Here is a 20283-nt window from a genome sequence, read left to right on the forward strand (position 1 = left end):
TAAAAAAAAAAAAAAAGTGAAAATTAAGCACTTGAGATAGTATGAAGTCAGACATGCAAGAGGCTATTATGTCAAAGACTAGCAGCCAAGGAAAACCTTGGTTCCAAAATTTGTGAGGAGTGCAATGGAATTCTATCCTTCACCACTCCTGCAGTTTGGCACCTGGCTTAGCAGATACATCTCCTTGGGGGCAGCCACCCTCACTAGTTTGTTACTGATAAGCTGCAGGACTCACTACATGCACTTCAAACTTCTGGTTTTAAGTTTGTTGCTTTTCTGAAAGACAATAATCCATTTTCAGTCATGCTTGTCCTCACAGTTAGAAGATTAATTTACAATATTCCCCTGTGAGTTATGCTTATGATGTCACTTTTGGGATGAAAAGATCAGATTGCATGGAATTGCATCTAAAGTAGACAAATATCCATCAAAATCAAATGTAAGTATAAATATTTTTCAAACACAAGCCTTATACAGTTACTTGTCACTGGCTTTCTCAGACAACAACAGTTCATTTATATTTCTTGGGCTAGTTTTAAAACATAGAATTGTTTCAATATCACTTTTCAGGACAAACTAACAAGTTTACCAGCTCTCGAGGTAGAAAGGCCTCCTCCTGACGAGCCACAATCAGACAGACAGTTTCCCCTTGCTTTGTGCTCCTCAGCATGGCTACGAGTTCTTCCTGGGTCCTGCCAGTGATGTCCTGTCCATTCACCTACCAGACACAAAAGAACAGAGGATGTCATATCTGTGAGTATGACTGTCTTTTGTCATTTTCCCCTCACTTAAACACAGATGTCAGTGACTGAGAGCAAAGAAGAATTAGCAACTCTCACACTGTTCTCCCCCCCTCTGCCCCCGCACAAGTCACTTAACCTTTTTTCCCCTCATTTTCACCATCTGTTAAAGCAGGTCTGTAATACTTACCCACCTTGCAGGGGGTTTGTGAGGCTTAATTAGTTTGGAAAGCACTTTGAAGACGAAAAGTACAAAAACAAGATCTAAGTATTATTAAAACTGTTTACCTTAACAGCTTTTTGAGGTTTGTAAGTAGAAATAACCCATTAGATAATGAGATTGTAAGTCAGAAGATATCTGAAAATTTTGAACAGATAGATTTGAGCAAAATTGCCTTAAAATGAGCACTTTAACACCTCACGATTAATCAGAGATTTTTGGACATGGCTGTAAGAGGCAAGACATGGTTTGTTTCTAAACTGATACATTTATGTCCTTTCAGAACCAAGATGTTCAAACATCCCCATAGACCCTTGTGAAAAGCACATTTTTCCAAATTGCAGTGTAAAATACTTGTTGACAAACAGTACAAAAGCCATGAGACCTTTTTTTAATCAAGGTTGAGAATTTTAATTCCATACATCAGTAGTATGTATCAGCAATCAATACTCAGCAATGCAAACACAATGGATATTTATTCATACCTCCAGGATTCTGTCTCCTGACTGCAAACGACCATCTTTTACTGCTGCACCTTTTGGTAAAATATTCTTCACAAAAATCGGACCAGGACCATGTACCGAAGAGTCTCTGGTAACCACAGTGAAACCAAGTCCTTCTGGACCTAGAAGGTCAGATAAAGAACTCCCGACATAAATTTCAACAAGCAAATGGTGATCCTTAAAAGTAAACAATGTCAGTAGCATATCACAGACACTCATTCAGGTTAGCTCTTTAAAAAAAAAAACCAAAAACAAAAACAAACAAAAAGCTGTAAACACAAGCCTATCTTCTTTGTGGTCAGAGAAGAATTCTGTCAATGTCACAACACAAGCTCAAATCCTCCTGCAACAGCTACAGATGGAAATACTTTTGGATAACCCACAATAATACAAAACAAGCAAGAACTCTCATTTTCAAGCGTTTACCTTTTCTCTAGGTGGTTTTAGTATCAGCCTTCACATTAATGTTAATAGTCTCTGAAACAAATTAGAGCAATCAGAATTGTTTACTTATGAGCATATAAAGAGAATTTAGCAGGTTTTACTGAAACCTGGTGGAAAAGTAGAAAAAGTCACAATTTGAATGCAAGAATTGCTGACTACATGATTTTAAGAAAGGACAAATACTAAGCTTCCATTCGCAAAGTTGATTGCTGCTTGGAAATAAACAGCCTCAAGTGTTAATAGATAAATGTTTTAACATATAATTAGGGAGTAAAATCAGTATTAGCAGGTATTGTTTATAAGCCATTAAAATCACCTAGGAATAGCAGGGTCCATGCATTTTTTTTGACTGAGCAGGATTGCTACCCACGTGATATTTTTCAGAGATACCATGTCACTATCACATTCCTATCATTTCTAAAAATCCAAATTACTACTTCAAAATCAAAAGCTTTACATCTAAAATGGGGAAAATTCTGAAGCCGGTTTTGTTAATGCAAAGTCGAAGAGTTCAGAAGTAAAAATGAGTGATTTAAGAAATAACAAAAATTAAGAAACAATAGCTTGATTACATTCTTCTTGTGTTTAAAGAATAAAGTTACAGAGAGATTTTTTTAAAGGGCCACTTCTAGCATCAAATTTAACTCTCAGCCAAATCAAAGACAAATTAAACAGAAAATATAAGTGCTAATTAGGATCTGCTTAAGCACATTTTACTACATGTGCATAAACCTGTTACTCCATGCAAAGACAGACATCTGCATGGAGAAGCAATTAAAGATACACACACAAAATCAGCCTGCTGATAGCCAAATAACTACAGATGGAAGAAAAGGTTTGTAGAAAATAAAAAAGGGAAAGGCAGGTAAATCTGCAGTCAACCTCCTGGATAACACGAAAAAGATTTGAATAGATTTTTAAAAGAATGTCAATAACAGTGCTGGTCAATTAGCAGATATGAATAAAAATAATAAAGGTTACCAGCAGGTAGTTGAATTTTTGTATTCCGGGTTTGTGAACAGGCTGAACCATCTCGTAATATCACATGTTGCTAATGAAATACCTTCCACAATCATGACTTGGGATGTTTTAAAAATCAGTAAGTCTGGATAACATGCATCAAAAATTTATGAGAAAGCTGACTGTTGAGAACATTACTGTTCACATTCCTTTACCTTTTGAAATATTCTTTTACTTTTTTGAAGTTTTGGAACTTTTAAACTGTCAATAACTTGCTTGTACTTTTAATGTCACTAGTTTAGTTTAAAGTTAAGGTATCAATATAGAGAACATGATACAGAATTAATCATATCCTCTCCAAAGATTTACCTTTTTTCAGGTCTATCTTTATTTTCTTTGCATTTTTTTTATTGCCAAAGCCCATAAGAGGGGACAGTGAGGGAGAAGACGACTTTCTACCCAGACGTGGGAGGTTGGGGCTTTTAGCTTGTTGTAGTGTTGTCTGTACACCTGACTCCAAGCTGCTTGCTCCAGAAAGATTAATTGTTTTCAGAGCAGGTTTTGGATGAACAGGAGGTGGAATCTTTGTTTTTGCAACTCCTTCTTCGTTATCCAGAAAACAAAGGGGAGCAATAGCAGACTTCTCATATTGTTCTCGATTATATGGAGGAAGGACTTCCAAGATGACACTTTGAAGTTTCATTGCCTGACGGAAGATGTCCTGAGCCCTTTAAAAAAGAAAAAAAAGTGTAAAATTCACATCACAAACCAGAAAATTTTGGCAAAGTTTGAAGTTGTTTACAGAGAATAAAACAAAAATTCATCTTAAATGTGAAGAAATAACCTTACCTTCACATCTACAGGGTCTCTTTTCTAAAAAGTACACATGAAATAAAACTTCTAAACTACAACATTTCCATACATTTCAAGGCAGAATAGCACATCTGTCAGGATTCCTAGGCTGCTATGAAAACATATTAGCCAGAATAAACTAATGAACACAATTTCTCATGCAGCACATCAGGAAGAAAAGTTTTGATGGCAAAAGCTTATCAAAAGACTCCTGAAGTTACAGCTTGCTACTTTTTTGAAGTGTTTGTCCATTATGTTTTCTTGTTGGCATATACACTGAGCACTTATGATCAATTGCTCTGGTGGATACATCTACTATGATGAACAAGCTCAAGACTCCATTTTTGGTTTTTTTGAGTACAGCCTAACTGCCCCTCAGATTCCTTTGTCATCCCTAATGCAACTGCTGGCTGGTTCCACACCAATAAAAAAGGATGAGGGTATGGGATGTACAGACATCTTCAGAAAAAATATTGTGACTGCAAACGGTGCAACAGAAAAAGAATGATGGTATGGGATATATAATTCTGGTGACTGCAAAAGTTGTGACTATTTCTGTGTTTCTACTAAATGGATAAATTAATAGGCAGATACTACTCACATCTTTCAAGCAGTGACCTCTAAGCTGGATATGTGGACTTTATTTAATCAGTGTCTTCAGAGATGTGCTCAATTGCAACACCAGAAACTGTATTACAGCACTGAGTGAAACTGCTCCCCTTGAACTGATTAACACGGTAAGAATACAGTGTGTTCAGGTTTCCATGAATTGCAGGCAATTAAGACAAGTCAGCCAAAGCAACTGTTCGTACAGCTTTCCCTGGATTTTGAATCAGCCATAGACTTCTCTCTATGCTTGACATATGCTTTCCTCTCCTCTTCTGATGAAATCGACTGATTTTCTTCCATACTGCAGAACTAAGTACAACTTAAGTACAAACAGAAGTAGTAGCTGAAGCACATTTTGAGAACAAAAAATCAAGAACTTCTGCTTAGCAGAGTCAGGTCAAGAGGAGCAATAATGGCCACATCAATTTTTAAATAAATCACGGGGCCCTTTTGAGAACAATTTACGTATCTCCTACATTTCAGTAGCGTGTTTGTCAGTCAAGCAAAGTCAACATTTCACTGAAGTCCTGGCTTTGGATTTACACTCAGGTATGCAACAGGAGTCAATGTTGAAAGTACTTCCGAAATAAACAGGTTTTTTTACAGCGATACAGAAAGGAAGCCACTGCAAACTATAACATCTTGAATACAAACCTACTGATTTCCCAGACCAGAGTTGCACAGTACCTCCACCTTGCAGCTGCAGGTAGGGGAAGGGAGGGGCTGTTTCAAGAGGGTTTTTTACAGCATGAAGCCACTGAAGTCAGGGGGCAGTCCCAATGGATACTGCTGTGGGAAAGAACTATCCTGGCTACACTGAGTGTACGTGCACCAAGAGTCAGAATAACCACATTCATTGACAGGAGACACTGCCAGAAGAGAAATCTCAAACTTGGAAAAGAAAGGTAGCAGGGAGAGCATTGTGGGAAGGTATTCTTCCAGCACCACCCTCAAGGGTTAGGTTTCAGAACAGCACTGTCCCAGCATATCTGCAGGGGTTATAGGTTACCTGCTCACCTATAGCCTGTGAAGGTTTTCAAGGACAGAGCTCACCCTGACTGTAGAAACCATGGCATGCTCCCAGCATGTAAAGTCTTAAGCAGGTTTCTTTCACACCTTGTCTTCATCCTTGCAAGTAGCCACTTGGTCATGTGTTACAAGGTAATTTAATAACTCAGTTTCAGGAGATGAGTATTTTAAATACATGGAAGAGAAAATACAGGATTCTCCTTCAAACAAAAAAAAGTGGAAATAACAAGATATCCGGTGGGAAAACCTAAATGCAGTCTTCAGGGGCAAAATAACTGGCTGCGCTTCAAAGAGGAAAAATAATGGGTGGAGAAATTCACATTTCTTGAGACCCCAAATATACATTAAAAAAAATAAGCAAGTCAATTAAAAGAGTGCTAGAAACTCTGCAACACAACAGAATGTAATTGAATAGATTAACAGCAAATGAAAAAGCAGACCAACAGTCTCAATATATAAAACTATTATAAACATAGGAACACAGAAAGTAGGCTGCTGCTATTAAAGCTGCAGAAGCAGCAATCATCAGGAGCAATACAGAAAATCTCTGCTGAAAATGGAAAGAGACAGTATGTAACAGTCTCTGCTAAGTGTTAAAACCCTTTACAAGGGTTAGGAAGACATGTCAATTTGAAACCAGCAAGCAGATTTTCTTCTCAAAGGAAAATTTGGTGACTATTTCTGGGTCAACAGTCATTAGGACAATACTTTGTCACGTCCATTACAATTACTGCATTTCTGTAACTTGGACTTCTGTCAGGTTAGTATAGTTATGTCATGCCAGATGAAAACTAAAAGGCATATTCACTGAGATAAGTTTCAACACAGAAAGCTCCTTTCTTTTGCCATTCTCAACAGCCAGGGGAGAGAGATGATGCAGATAGCTATTCTGGAAGGCAATTCAGAAGAACAACATAATAGGACATCAGGGTAGACTAGAGCTTGTCCAAAATACTCCCCCCCCCTCCCAGTCCCCACATGGATGTTGAGTCCTCGCTGCCCACAGTGTTTCTCCTTGGATCCAATGCCACTGCAACCACATTACTTGTTATTGTAACATAAGGTGAATTAGACCAGCTAAATTAGGCTCTGCTCTGAATCACCTTGTAGTCACTTCTCTCTTTGACTCACCCAATGACAGAGAGATCATCTAACAAGACTAGCCTCTCTCAACAATTGCCTTTGTATCCCTTCCAACTCCCAAAACTGTACACAAACTTGGAGAAAGCAAAGTGTCCTGCATTTCTCATTTTGAAGGGAAGCCTGATGGAGAGCTGCAAAGTTTACTGCAATATTTCTAATTGTCCCAAAATCTAGTAACCTTACAGAAAAATATTCTGAGTCCTCCACTCGGGCTTAAAGCCTTCGGAGATCTAGTTACATAATGAAGAGAACACAAAGGAGTCAAATTTGTAAAGAAAACTTCACATACAATTTTGAAAAGAGAGTGTTTTATTCATACCAAATGTCATTTGGGAAGGATACATCTTCATTACAAAATCCACAGGTGAGGCAACAAATATTTTAATATGATATCATCACTTATGGTTCTGATAAAGATATCTCATGCAGGAACTTTCCATGGGTGGAAGAGAATGGCATGTACTATATCACATCAGCATACATTTATCACCAAATATTCAGAAAACAGTAACTCAAAAACCTATCAGAAAGCAAAAAGCACAACCTCAGAAACAAGGTAGTACCTACTACAGAACTGCACTCATTTTATGAAAATCTATTTTGCAAATATTTATCCCTAACAGTGAAATTACTTATTTGATTTTAGTCTAGAAACCTTGAACATTTGGCTTACTGTTTAGAAAGTTAAGCCTCAACTCCTTTGAGATCTCAATAGGTTTTTGTTATATTATAAACAATCACTCAGCTGTCTAAACATATGGATTAAAAGTAAAAACAAATTACTATTTAATTATTACAGGAAGTATCTGTGAAATTTGAGAGGCTATTCTTTTGTGCAACAATGTCACATTAATTCACAGCTGATCAAAGCAACCTGTTAAAGTAATTTGAGATAGATAATAAATGTCAACAGATTTTTAGTAGAAGTCATGAGGTGAGACTTACCATTTAGCTCAACTAATCATAGTTTGAAAGTACTAGTATTTTTAAAAAATTAAATGCTTACAAAGCTGCAGCACCAAAAAAATAAACTTATTTCATTTGCAAAAGAACATCAAAAACATGCTGCAATGCTGACTCATTCTGAAGGTCTTATGAGGAACAAATTACAAAGAAAATATGGAAAAAATAACAGAAGAATTAAAAAGGGAAAGTAACTATTAAAAAACTTAAAGCTAATTTAAATAAATAAGCACAATAAGTTCATTGAGACTACAAGAAGATTCCTCTCAATTTTTACCTTATTTGGTGGTTTCAGAAAGAATCACAGATTGGTAGGATTTGGAAGGGACCTCTGGAGATCATCTAGTCCAACCTCCCTGCTAGAGCAGGATCACTTAGAGCAGGTTGCACAAGATCACCTCCAGGTAGGTTTTGAATATCTCCAGAGAAGGAGACTCCACAACTTCTCTGGGCAGCCTGTTCCAATGCGGTGAAACAAAGTGAAGCAGTTTTTCCTCATATTCAGATGGAACTTCCTGTGTTCCGGTTTGTGCCCGTTGTCCCTTGTTGTGTCGCTGGGCACCACTGAAAAGAGTCTGGCCCCATCCTCTTCACATTTGCCCTTCATATATTTAGAAGTATTGATGACGTCCCCTCGCAATAGAAAATTACAAAGTTTCTGCCAGGTATCAATTTTACAGGCATTTTAGCTTAAGTATTAATCCCTTTGCATTGATCACTTAATAAACACAGCATTGTATAAAATGCTGGATAGTTAAAAGTAGAAGTAAAGCAGCACTTACTGTGCAAAGGTTTTATCTGCAAGGTCCACGTGGTTAATCTTCACAATGCATTCATTTTCATGGAAAAGCCCATCACGCCTAGATCTGCTGTTTTCTTCGATACCACGGATGAAGAGTCCCAGCATCCTAAAACGAAAAGGAAAAAAAAAAAAGTGAAAGCTATCCTTTACTCTTCTGGTATTAATTTATCACAACTAAAAATAGATAGTAATCTCTACTGTGTATGAGATAAGATAGAGTAGACCATTATGAAGTGCTTAACCTAGAGAAAGGATTTGCAGCTCACTAACAGGGAGAGGATTGCAAGAAACACCAAGAAAAACTGCTGGATACTAATGCTATACTACTTGCTACAACTTCAGGAAGTCCTGTAGGTCACGCTTGGAGAAACAGAGAAAAACACCTAAATCTCCCCATCCAGTTAAAAATTTGAATGTAGCTTATGCGATATTTATCTGCCACTAAGTAAGATTACATTGCTCCAAAGAAAAGCACAAACAGATTAAAAGTAATTTTCTAAATTGACTATAATAAACTAACAGGCATTAGCATAAGATAAAAAATAACCACCATTTCTATGTTTGAAAAGTCTCTGAAACATAAGTTGTTTATTACCAGGTTATGTGCAAATTGAAAACTGAGGTGCAGCACAGAAATTTCTGATAATGCATCAAGTGAACAAATGTGAGTGATGCAACATCCCAGCGTGGCTAACTCTGCTGGGAGCACTAGGCTATTTCTGACCTACCTGGAGCATCTCTGTATTGCAGACTACAATTCAACATAGATATATCCAATGATACCAGTACAATGTCCAAAAAACCTGACAACTGCATGTTTGTGAAGACCTTTTATAATCGAGTTTTAACCACTAAATTTCCATACCGCATCAGCATCAAAGACAGATGACCTTTAGAGACCATTTTCTATTGGTTATACTCCATAAAATATTAATGTGCAATTTCCAACATGTCAGCACTCCAATCACAAAACAGAAGTCTTGTATTTTTTTCTCAGATTCATGACTGCCCCTCATATTTAAAGTCCATTCAACAGATTCACAGCACGCCATTAGCTATTTAAAAATGACACTATATTCACCATGCATCTAATTTTAGATTTACTGTATAAGAAGATTTAAAATTTTATATTTGTCATATCAATGTACTTAAAGTGAAAACTTGGTTCTTATTGAATATTACTTCTTCAGAACATCTCTCAGAAAAAAACCCAATTCAATCTATCACATAAAAATTCTTTTGCAAGCTGTGTTACCCTTCACTAAAGCATTCAAAGGGGCAGTGGTGGTGAGGGGGCCACTGCCCTACTGATGACAAACATCCAACTAGTGGCAATTAAAAACCTAAACACTAAGAACTAATGAAATATAATTACATTACGATGCAAACCAATAGAAGTGGAGAAATAAAAGAAATTACAAATCAGTGGCCGTGATCTTCACTAATCCTGTTGTGTTTAGATGCTGCATCCATATAATGCAATAGGATTGCCCACATGTCTGAAACTCATCGTCTGTGCTGTAGTACCTGAATAAGTGGCTTGAGTTACATGTACTGTGGCAGCTTAAATTCATTCCCCCATTACTTTTTTCCACAGCCTCAATTTTTGCATTATTTTAATGCACTATTAAATTTTAAATTTCCTTTTTTAGTGATATCTAAGTGCAAAAGAAAGGGGGGAAATTATTTCCATTAGTTTTGTTATCCCTGTATAAACTAAGATTTTGTAAATTAATGCAATGTTTTAACTACCTCTAGAAAAATTTTGCTTTGCAGCAGCACTAGACTAAAACCAGCATTACCTTATTCGAAGATAACTTTACAATTGAACTACCAGACCATGTTAGTCATGGTCAGCATGCCTGCATAAATTGTACCTTGGCATTAACAGAAACAGAAGATGCTCTTCTGTACTTTCTCACGTTATGATGAGTTAAAATTTATACATTAGTCTAAGGCTTGATTAAATAAAAGGGACAAGCGATTTAAGTCACTCTAGTGCTTTTACAAAGGTATCAGTATGGTTCTGCCAATGGTCATTAAAATGTCAAGACAACTGTCTAAACGAGTAGTCCATCTGTCAAGAAACTCTTTTCTCTGAGGGATCCCCAAAAGCATTTGCAAATAATGACATATTAACGTGCATGCAACGTAGATGAAGAAACTCCACTTTTTCTTCATGGAAGCCTTTAAAAGCTGCATCCAAAACAGCGATACTTCAATACAGAACTGTATTACAGTTACAAAAATGACTCATTTTAATAGCTTGCAATTTCATCACTTTTTTACCTAATGATCTTGAAATACAGTGTACACACTACAACCTTTATGGCATGCCTATAACAAAGAACCATTGTCTGCATTTCTTGATGGGGTAACAAATACAAGTGCCTTTCTCAAGACAAACAGGCAGCCTGTAAAGCCAAGGACACAACTCAGACCTCCTACATTTCCCATCAAAGACCAACTTTCTTGAGACAGTGGCGACATTTTTCCAGGCAGCAGGTGGACATCTATTTTCCCTTTTGGCAAATAAAACATTCTGAATGAATTTGGGTCCACTTACAAACTCAGATCTTGCTGAGAAAACGTTTACTCACACAGACTTTTACAAGGCAATTTAAACCTTCACGTTCTCTGTCCTACATGAAAGTTGACAAAGAAACATGTAAGAACTATACAATTTTTACTTTTGCAATAATTACCTTTCTGTTACAGGCAGACATTTTACTATAGTCTCACTTATGGCACTGACAATTTCCCATCCTTTAATTCAGGGCTGCCAGTGTTGTATCAACTACCCTCCTAAGCCTCTATATGTCAAATTTCAACCTAGAATTCTTTAAATTTTTATTTATTTTTAACACCTGAGTTACATAGCTTGGAAAAACAGTTGTAATGAAAATGCTGACACAGTCTTAACTACAGCACATCAATATGAGCATGCTGCTATAATAGGCTTTTGTGATCTCAAGGGACTATGTTAAATCATTTATAATTAAAGTAATTGCATTGTGACAAAGAAAAGTTCATGGTATAGTGCACATTTTTATAAATGCTATACAAGCAAATCTGAAAGGTGGCTTGAAAAAATATGAGGCATCACCAGGCAAGCAATTTTTTTTACTTTTCTTGTCTGACACGTCTCTAAAGAAGGGCCTATGAAGAGAAATCCAACTGGAAGAAAAAACAACCAAAACAATAAACCCAAACAAAAAACCACACCCGCAACAACAAACAAACCCCACACCCACAAAAGCAACCCAACACAAAACAACCAACCCCCTAGTCCCTATACCTTCAGTATCACATTACTCTACACAAAGTCTAGTTTACCCTTCAGAGAACAAAACCAGAGGTAATTAAAAGGGCATATATGAACAAAGGGGTTGGTAACATCTTATAAGTAACTTAGACTAGCAAATATTTTGGTAATAGAAGGCAGTGTCATAGACTCAAGTACCAATTTTCTTTTAAGCATTTCTTTTCCTTATGGTTAAATTGTCTTTTAAGAGAACCACAACTGAATCCTTTCATTAATGTACTTCTTGAGCAATGCAGAAAATAGCTTACCTTCCACTCAAAGATGAAAAAAAGGGCACTACATGTATTCCCAAGGGTCCACCTTCCCCAGAAATCTCCACTGTTCTTGTAATTTCACTAAAAAAAGAGCACAAGGAAACATCTCATATGCTTCTTCACAGAATTTTCTACGTCAAGAACAAATTCCTGATTGATCAGATAGCAGAAAGGATAGAAAAAATATTAGACTCAGTGCACTAATATATAATAAAATGAAATGTAAAATGGCTATCAAATTTCTTTTTTTTTTTAAGATTAGGATTTGTGTACTTTGAAAGGGAAAGACACCAAGTACTAGACATTTTCCTAAGTCAATGCTTAAGTTAACCGGAATATTAAAGAATAATCTTTTAGTGAGGAGAGACTTAGAGACTTCATCATAAGAAAAAATATTCTACATGTTCTTAATTTAAGCTTCACATGAGCTGCTTCAATTAATTTCCACATGTGGACACACTATAAACATGAAGATCACACATTAAAGACAGCAAGTCAATAAGCAAATTATTGAAATATCTTTATTTCTTCCCTCAGTTGCATGCAACCTCACTTTCAAACAAAGAACAAAACAAACTGTAATCAAAAGTGCAAGTCAGCTCATTTTGTCAGGAAGTTTCCTTCCTCAAACACCATTATCAAAAACCTCTACATTATGTCTGACAGATTTTTGCTGTTTCATGGCTATGCGCCATTTCATTTCCTATTGAGTATTTTACACTGCCAGCCTTACAGTGACCTTAACTCTATTCTGGGTGATCATAATTTGAAAAGGAAGGTACTTGAATTGGCTAGAATGCACGGGTGTGCGGGTGGGGGGAAGAGTAAGGTCTGTATTCTGGCAGATCACATTACTTTCTATGCTAGTCTACATCTTCTGTAACATTCCGTCCCCTCAAATCGCACTGAACACCATCACTCAGGATTAGTGGCAGGTAGAATTCTATTGGGTATTCCCATTTTTAGAACATCCTCATGTATTCAAGCTGTAAGAAGCTCTGAGCTCGCATGCCAATCCTATAGTGTTTACAGAACATGGAAAACTGAACCAAATGGCCACTTTATATACTGCCATGACTTAGACTAACTGATGCAAGCACTGCTGTTGAGAAAAAGACTTCTGACTGTTCTCCAAAAACCATGCAACAAAACTAAAGAGTGCATGTTTGCAAGATGAGAAAGATGACCAAGCCCCAAAGTGATTTTCTCCCCCCCCCCAGTACAACAATTGCCCTGGGATCAGCTGACTGACCCGTGGTCTTATGATCATTTGATTTGATGCAAGAAGAAATGCACAGGTATAGGGGACGAATCTGTGACCACCCTTGAATTGGGAACACAGTTACACCAGATTAGGTACAACATAAAAACACATGGCATAGCTGAGCTCTCTCTTAAGGTTGTCATTGCAAACCTTTATCTAGTTGCATAATGAATAATCAGAAACAACTTGCCCTAGATACAATAATTCTTAGCTTGGTCAGCTAAACATGGAATAAGACCAGAAAATAAGTTGTATCATTTGCCTTTGGAGTTTGGGAGGGTAGGATTTGTTTGTTGGCAGTTTTGAGGAGGTGGGTTTTTGTAAATTATTCTTCCAAAAGGGATGGCATGGGAATGAATTTGTATTCCATAAAAATGAAACAGACAGACCCCGAACAACAAACACCAATCCCAACATAACAGATTTTTCATGTTATTCTATTTATAACACAGGCACGATCAACAGGTAGTTCTATTTGCTGATTTTTTGTTTCCTGTATACCTCTCTCTCCATGAATAAAACATAGAAATACTGACAAAATATTCCTGTAAGTTTTTTTAGAAAACATTTTTTTCCAGTGAAACTAGTCAGAAATGCTAATCAGGGTAGTTACCAAAAACTCAAAAATGCATGCATAGGAAATTAACTCTTCTTTAAGTTCCATCTTCTATTTCCTCCAATTTTCTCAGCAGACCAAAAAATAAAGGGCTACTTTTATTGTCTTTTGAACTTCTGCAGAATCAAAACATACAAGCAAATTAAGTAGCCAAAACCTACAGATCCAGCATATAATCAAAAGCAGTGAATGGGCTTTCATTTGTACAGGAAAAATTTAAAGAAGTTACAATTGTCCCTAAATAACCCCGTATTGCTCAATTACTCCAGGGAAGAGTTGTCTTCCTAAGCAACTGTAAAACAAAGCAGGAATTCTTTTGAGGGCTATCACAATAGACAGGTTAGCTGTCATATTAAATCAATGCACTTACAATTATAAGTAGGCTCAAAGCCAAAGGAAACATACAACTTTAGATTTCATGTTAGATTTAAAAATACACACTAAGAAAAATAGGTTTATTTGTGAAAACAAATAGCCCACAGGTACATCCTAAAAATTATGGATTACTAAAGCACTAAATATCCAGAATAAAAGCACACACACACTCTCTCTCTCTCTCTCTCTCTATATATATATATAAGTACTCTAGAATTTTATTTTTAATCAAAAATCTATGAGTCAGAATGACACTTCATTCTCAAACATGATTCTTAGTTACGTGTGAGAAGAAAACTGCCCTTCACAATAACTTCAACAGATCTTTGAGGACATATTTTTTTAATATTTACCTACGAAAGCCTGACAGTTAAAAAGATTTAAAAAACCCCCAAGATATCTGGGATTCGACTTTTTTTGGTTTAGGAACCTCAAAGAGCAGAGACTCAAAAAATTTGACATAACTCACTTATGCTGTCCATCTTCCAGCAGGTTTAATCTGCCCACCAGAACAGCTGAATTCCAGCAGCGTACTATTCCACACTGGCGTACAGTTTACACTATACTGGAGAGAGTATTCAGGAATCATGCACAGCTGAATGAGATCATAAACAGGACAAGCTTTAAGAATACTAATTACTGAACTCCACAGGCACAAGGGACACCAAGGTTTTGGGACTCCTCAGTTTGAGAGAGTCATGTTAAAAAACTGGAAGGAGGAGGCAGGAGAAAGCAGAATGGCTTTCCACTGCTGGTTGACAGCTGTGATACTGGCAACAGAAAGAGTAATTTATGGATTTTATGCAATATTCAACACATTTAAAACCCAACCAATTCCTCTAAATAGGAAAAAATTAAATCCCAAAAGTTAGTAACCTACTAGTGGCCTACTCCTATTTTAAATCTCCCCTATACATCTTAAATGCATTTTGCAGTAAAAGAAAAAACGAGTCTAGCCTGTCAAGTCAGTGTAAAAGACCTGGAGTCCAATTGCTAGCTGGGGATGAGGGGCTTGGAGCATCGGTGAGCGATGCACAGAGGGTGCCTCAGTGTGCTACACTGCTGGTATTTCCTGCATGCTCTCCAAGGAGCAGATAGAGCTCCTGCCTCAGAAAATACTGTCCTTGCTAAGTTTGCAACCCAATTTTTATGGAATACATACATATATGTTCTTACAGCAATCAAAATAAGTGAACTTATAAAAAGTGTTTATCTCAGGGAGATTTATCTGAATTGCAGGATTCACCCCAACTAGAAACACAACACTCAAGCTTCTTCAAATGCATCCTGGCATCTCCCCCCCCTCGCTGCACTAAAGGTGCCTCAGAGGTCTCAGTGAAGAGATAACACCTGCCTAGCCTGACCTGATTGTGGCCTCGAGGACCACGTTCAACGTTGTACTATTGATTTTTAACCTGAAGAAGCTGTCATCATTTACTCTAAATTCTTCATTGCTTGATGTTTATTGATTTCTGCCAGATTCCTTACAGTCTATCACATTTGCCAGGATGCTTGCCACGCATATCATTAAAAATGTTGATGAGTACCGTTTAGCAAAGAGAGAGATAGTGAAGATGTATGTGTGTGTGTGTGTAGTGAGCATGTGCAGCAGTCCATTTGTAAGATGGAAAGCAAAAATGTAAATGGAGTGCTGCACATTCAGCAGTGCATATTCAGTGGTGAATCAGCCTCATCTTCAGATTGGCAGTGCCCTTACTGTTGAATACTATAGCTCCCTCTCCTGAAAACTGTATCAAGAATTAGCAGTTTGTCAGTTATGCCATGAGAAAAGATCTGGTAGGTGAAAGCTTCTCTGCAAACTATCCAATAATACTGAAGAATCAATTTCAACCACTGAGCACACAGATACTTAAAAGGGACCTCTCTCCAGAAAGAAACATTTTGGAGTTTTGCAGCAGGACCTGGATTTCCAAGGCACTTTGACCTTCCAAAAAATGTCACCCTCTTCTAGAAGAGACAAGCACATTTCAGCTGCTCCATTCTACTAAAACTAAACAAACTACCCACAAAGTTTAAATATTTACTAATAAATAATGTCAGAATCTTCCAGTTTCATGTTTGAAAAGGTAATCAATCACCCTCTTGTAACAAAAATGTGTTAATCTAGTAAAGATGCTATTGTAATCCAGATTTCCCCCCCACTAAAATTAGTTAGTTCTCATGAGATTAACTGTCTAAAGGTTCAGACAGAAACCAGACAACCTGCAGACACCAGGTTTTTGTGTCTTTTTTCTTTAAATCAAGTTGTTCCACTTCTGTGTTGTTAGACTAATGAAAGACATAGAAGGTTAAAAAAAAAGTAAAATATGAAGAAGGAAAAAAACACTGCAGTTATGCTTTAATTGTGTATCTACAGTACTTAAACCAAGGAACTGACCCTGACCTCTGCTAGAAAGAAGTGGGCATATAGCAAAACAGAACATAATGAAAAAATGTAATGAATTATCTATGCATAAATTACCCTTTGAGTTCCAACTAATCCACTGTTATTAAGCTAAACATCCACTTCCAAACAGATTCATGTTTACTGTTCCTTAACACACTCATTTTTACTAAGAAAAGCAAGGTTTTCAAAACCAGTATTACTATGCATAGTGTGCTAAGGGATTCAATGTTAAAGGTTGTGACAAATTTCTATTTGACTTCTGTAGAGTAGCAACACTCTGCTGTTACTTTAAAAATCTTTCAGTCCTAGTCCAGAACACGAAGGGGATAGAGCAAGGAAAAATACTAAATTTTACACATTGATGGCATTAGTTTGGCTTCCCTTATTCTTTACTAGCAAATCCAAAATAAAAAAATCCACCTTCAGAAATTCCAAGAGGATTGTCCTTAGTCCTGTCTTTATTTGTTCCATTAAAAACCGTGCCAATGACCCAATGTTTCAAGTCTCTCTTCTAGCGAAGTTTAACTCTCAAAACATCAAATTAAATTTTTCAGACTCCTGACGGACAGTCCTGAAAAAGTTTCCCAGTACTTTTACAGTGAAATGTTTTAAGAGAATTCAGGCAAAGAAACTTCCTTCCTATTAGCTTCTGAATAGAGGAGCTAAAAATCCTTCACACAGCCACTGATTTCATTTACCCAATGTGCAACTAATTTTATGTATTTAAATCAGGAAACTGATTTCCTTCAAACAGAATAGTTTTCCTACTTGAATGAGAAATACAAAACAAGCAAAGTTGGAAGCCTTTAACTTCAACTGGCTAGCCTTCATAATCATAAAATATTAATCATGCTATTCTTTTTTTCTGCTTCCCTCTGAAATACCCATTATTGGTTGCAGTTAGAGAAGGGACACTGACCTCAGACAGGTTGGTGCTCTGATGAGAAGGCTCAAATAGTTTTCTTAGGTGATTAGCTGCTATTTTGTTAAAGTGCTATAGGTCATAATGATTACCAAACTCAGTGACAGGAAGAAATACTTTCTAGTGAAAGCAGCAGGGACAATAGTGGTTTTCTTCTTTCCTCCATAGCGTGAAGTAGCTCACAATTAGGCCGAAATATTAGCTTCATTAACATCACTTAACTTAACATGGCTTATTTAAATGAAGGTTTAAGGTATCATGACTTTGTGGTCCTTCACGGCCCCTAACATCTTTGAAATATAACATGAAAGATACCTGCACAAATAAGAATTACAAATAAGACTTTCTTTCAGAAAGAACAGTGTAAAAGGACTCAAATTAGATACTGAGACACTAGTTTCACTGCTTTTGGTAAAAATGTTTTTATTATTTAATATTTAGTTATATTCAATCAATTTAAGATACCAGTAAGATAGCCAGATGGTCTATAGTAACTCATTATTTTCCTTTATAAACCTATTACTCCTAATGAAAAAATTTTTGGAAAAAAAAGTTTAAAAAACCCCTAAAACACAGTCTTCACTTTTAATGAAAAAGCCATACAAGAATAAAAATAATTGCCTTAAAATTTAAATTCTTTGACTTTTGAAATTCCGGTGAATTTCACAGACATACAAACTAACTTTGCTTTACAAAATAACGTGTTCTGAATTCCTCCTAAGTTTGCTGTTTGAAGAAATTGGAATATATTACAAATACTTGAACATAATTCACAATTTTGAGGGAAAATCCTCATACCACTCCTCTCAACACTTGCAGGCAAAATAGTGTTTTTAAAAATCTTCTCAGGACACAGGAAGCACAAGTGAGGTATATTTTGGTACAATTATTTCACAGGACTCTGCATTTAAAGAAACACTGCTCCTTTCTCTTATTTTGGTGTTTTGGAGGTTACTTTTGGCCCGTGTTTCTCATTAATGCATCAATCTCAATCCAGATTAAGACAACGCATTTCATCTCCAAAAAAACTGCAACCAATGCAGAAAGGTTCTTGGAAATACCTTGTTCTGGCCAGCTTTCCCTCTGCTCCTTATCTGTTCAACACTCAGGTGCTCAGGCATCAGTTGGGTGGGCCCCAATCTATATTCTTTATCACTTTTGCTTCCATACTCCTCTGCCAAGACAGTTTGCAGAATTCAACAAAAACCCTCAGAGATCTACAGAAATCTAGGCTTATGATTGACTGTTTTGTGACATGCCAGAAAAGATCTGGCCCTTTCAGAAAACTGAATACCTCTGAAAAGTATAAGAGGTCTTTCTCAGTCAGCGTTTTCAATGGACACCAAAATCAGTTTATGAAGATTAAAAGGAAACTAATACCACAACCTTTTTCTGAAGCACCCCAAATGCAAGCAACGACTTGTTTAACATGATAAACAATAATATGCTCTCAGAAAATTCCTAGTAGGACTTAGATGATCTAAAACAGCCCAGTAAAAGCATAAGGACAACAGTAAATATGAGCATAGCATGCACAGAGCTTGATTAATCCCCATTACAAATTAACGGATCGAGAGACAAATGAGTGCATATATTTGGTGATGCATAATAATTACCTCAGGTGAAACAAGCTGTAGAAGTCTTTAGCAACATTCCATAACGAGAAAATAAGCATTAGCAACTAAACTAAGTTCTATACCTTCATGATGAACACTAATCAGCTAGTAACTTAGAGGCCCGGCAGGTGCAGAGAAAGCTGGAAGAGCACTCCAGTTGCTTTTCGTGATGAGACCATTCTAAAAATACGTATCAGTACCAACAGGTAAGAAAAGAAACTACAAAATAGCATATAAAGTAGGTGACAAGGAGGCCTCCAAGAGTGAGAAAAAATGCAAGAAGACAGATGAGTTGAAAAGCACAACCTCACCAAGATGAAAAAATCCCCCATAAAAGAAATGAAACAATGACTCAAAGAACAAGAAAAAAACTAAGAAATTAACTCTCTTGCACAGAAAAGACTAATTTTTTACATGCTCTGAAATGAAAGGTAATCCTTCTACCAAAATCCTGGTATGGCCCAGAAGACCACCAAGGTTATAGTCCCTGCTCTTTTCAACATCCCCACAGGCTTTGAGGACATAACTTTATGCCTCTTTCCCAGACCCCACAAGTAAAATGAGAATATTAACACTTGGTCTTTCTCAAGTGTTTGTGAGGATAAATGCTTTATGATTAAGGCATTCAGACACTGTTTATTTCATGGTTTTCATTTTACACTGTTTTGACAAACAACTATAAGCTTCAAAATCATAGCAAATTATTATTTGCTATCATCAAAATTGAAACAAATTAATTTTTAACATTTTAGCTGTCATGCAGAAGTGTGCCATATAACACTTCCTGATCTCATTGTACAATGTGCTATAATACCACTACAGTTCTGCAACAAACAACGTACTGGACAAAGGACTGAAATCCTTTGCCTACTCAAAAAGGTAACTTCAGCAGAACCTGAAGCGTCAGTCAAAACTGAAATTTAAGCTTATGGTGGGACAGGAGAATAGCAGCATGGAAATATTTTGCTCTAAATTTGCCAAGTTCAATCCTCTATTACCACCACCGAGCATCTGACTACCTACTTTGTGACACTGTATTGCAGCCTGACTTGTTAATTTTAGTGTAATGAATATAACCTGCAAAATCATTTTCTTCATTTCAGTCATTTAGAATTTTCCATGTGATTTCAGGAACAATAAACCTCAAAGATCATTATTAAACCTCTTGAGAACATCTAGTTTCCTCTTGTTTCAGCTATGCAGCTCTCAAATTTTACTGTATTGGCTTTCAATGCAAAT

General features: G+C 36.6%; 1 protein-coding gene across 4 annotated transcripts in view; it reads right to left on the minus strand.

Annotated features, from left to right (window-relative positions):
• Positions 1 to 20283, minus strand: part of PARD3B (par-3 family cell polarity regulator beta) — a 422926-nt gene that overhangs the window by 219471 nt on the left and 183172 nt on the right. For 3 of the 4 annotated variants that reach the window (XR_012836057.1, XM_075756447.1, XM_075756445.1), the window contains exons 6-10: positions 11839 to 11925; positions 8246 to 8371; positions 3237 to 3595; positions 1446 to 1585; positions 590 to 718 (exon numbers count right to left, since the gene is read on the minus strand). Coding sequence is in view for 3 of the 4 variants with exons in the window: in XM_075756447.1 (XP_075612562.1) it covers positions 590 to 718; positions 1446 to 1585; positions 3237 to 3595; positions 8246 to 8371; positions 11839 to 11925 (841 nt within the window). In the remaining variant the exon portion in view is untranslated. Of the gene's footprint in view, positions 1 to 589; positions 719 to 1445; positions 1586 to 3236; positions 3596 to 8245; positions 8405 to 11838; positions 11926 to 20283 lie in introns of all 4 variants that reach the window. The other variant, XM_075756448.1, reaches the window with a different exon arrangement.

This window comes from Balearica regulorum, chromosome 6, assembly GCF_011004875.1.
Source record: "Balearica regulorum gibbericeps isolate bBalReg1 chromosome 6, bBalReg1.pri, whole genome shotgun sequence".
In the NCBI taxonomy this organism is placed as follows: domain Eukaryota; kingdom Metazoa; phylum Chordata; class Aves; order Gruiformes; family Gruidae; genus Balearica; species Balearica regulorum.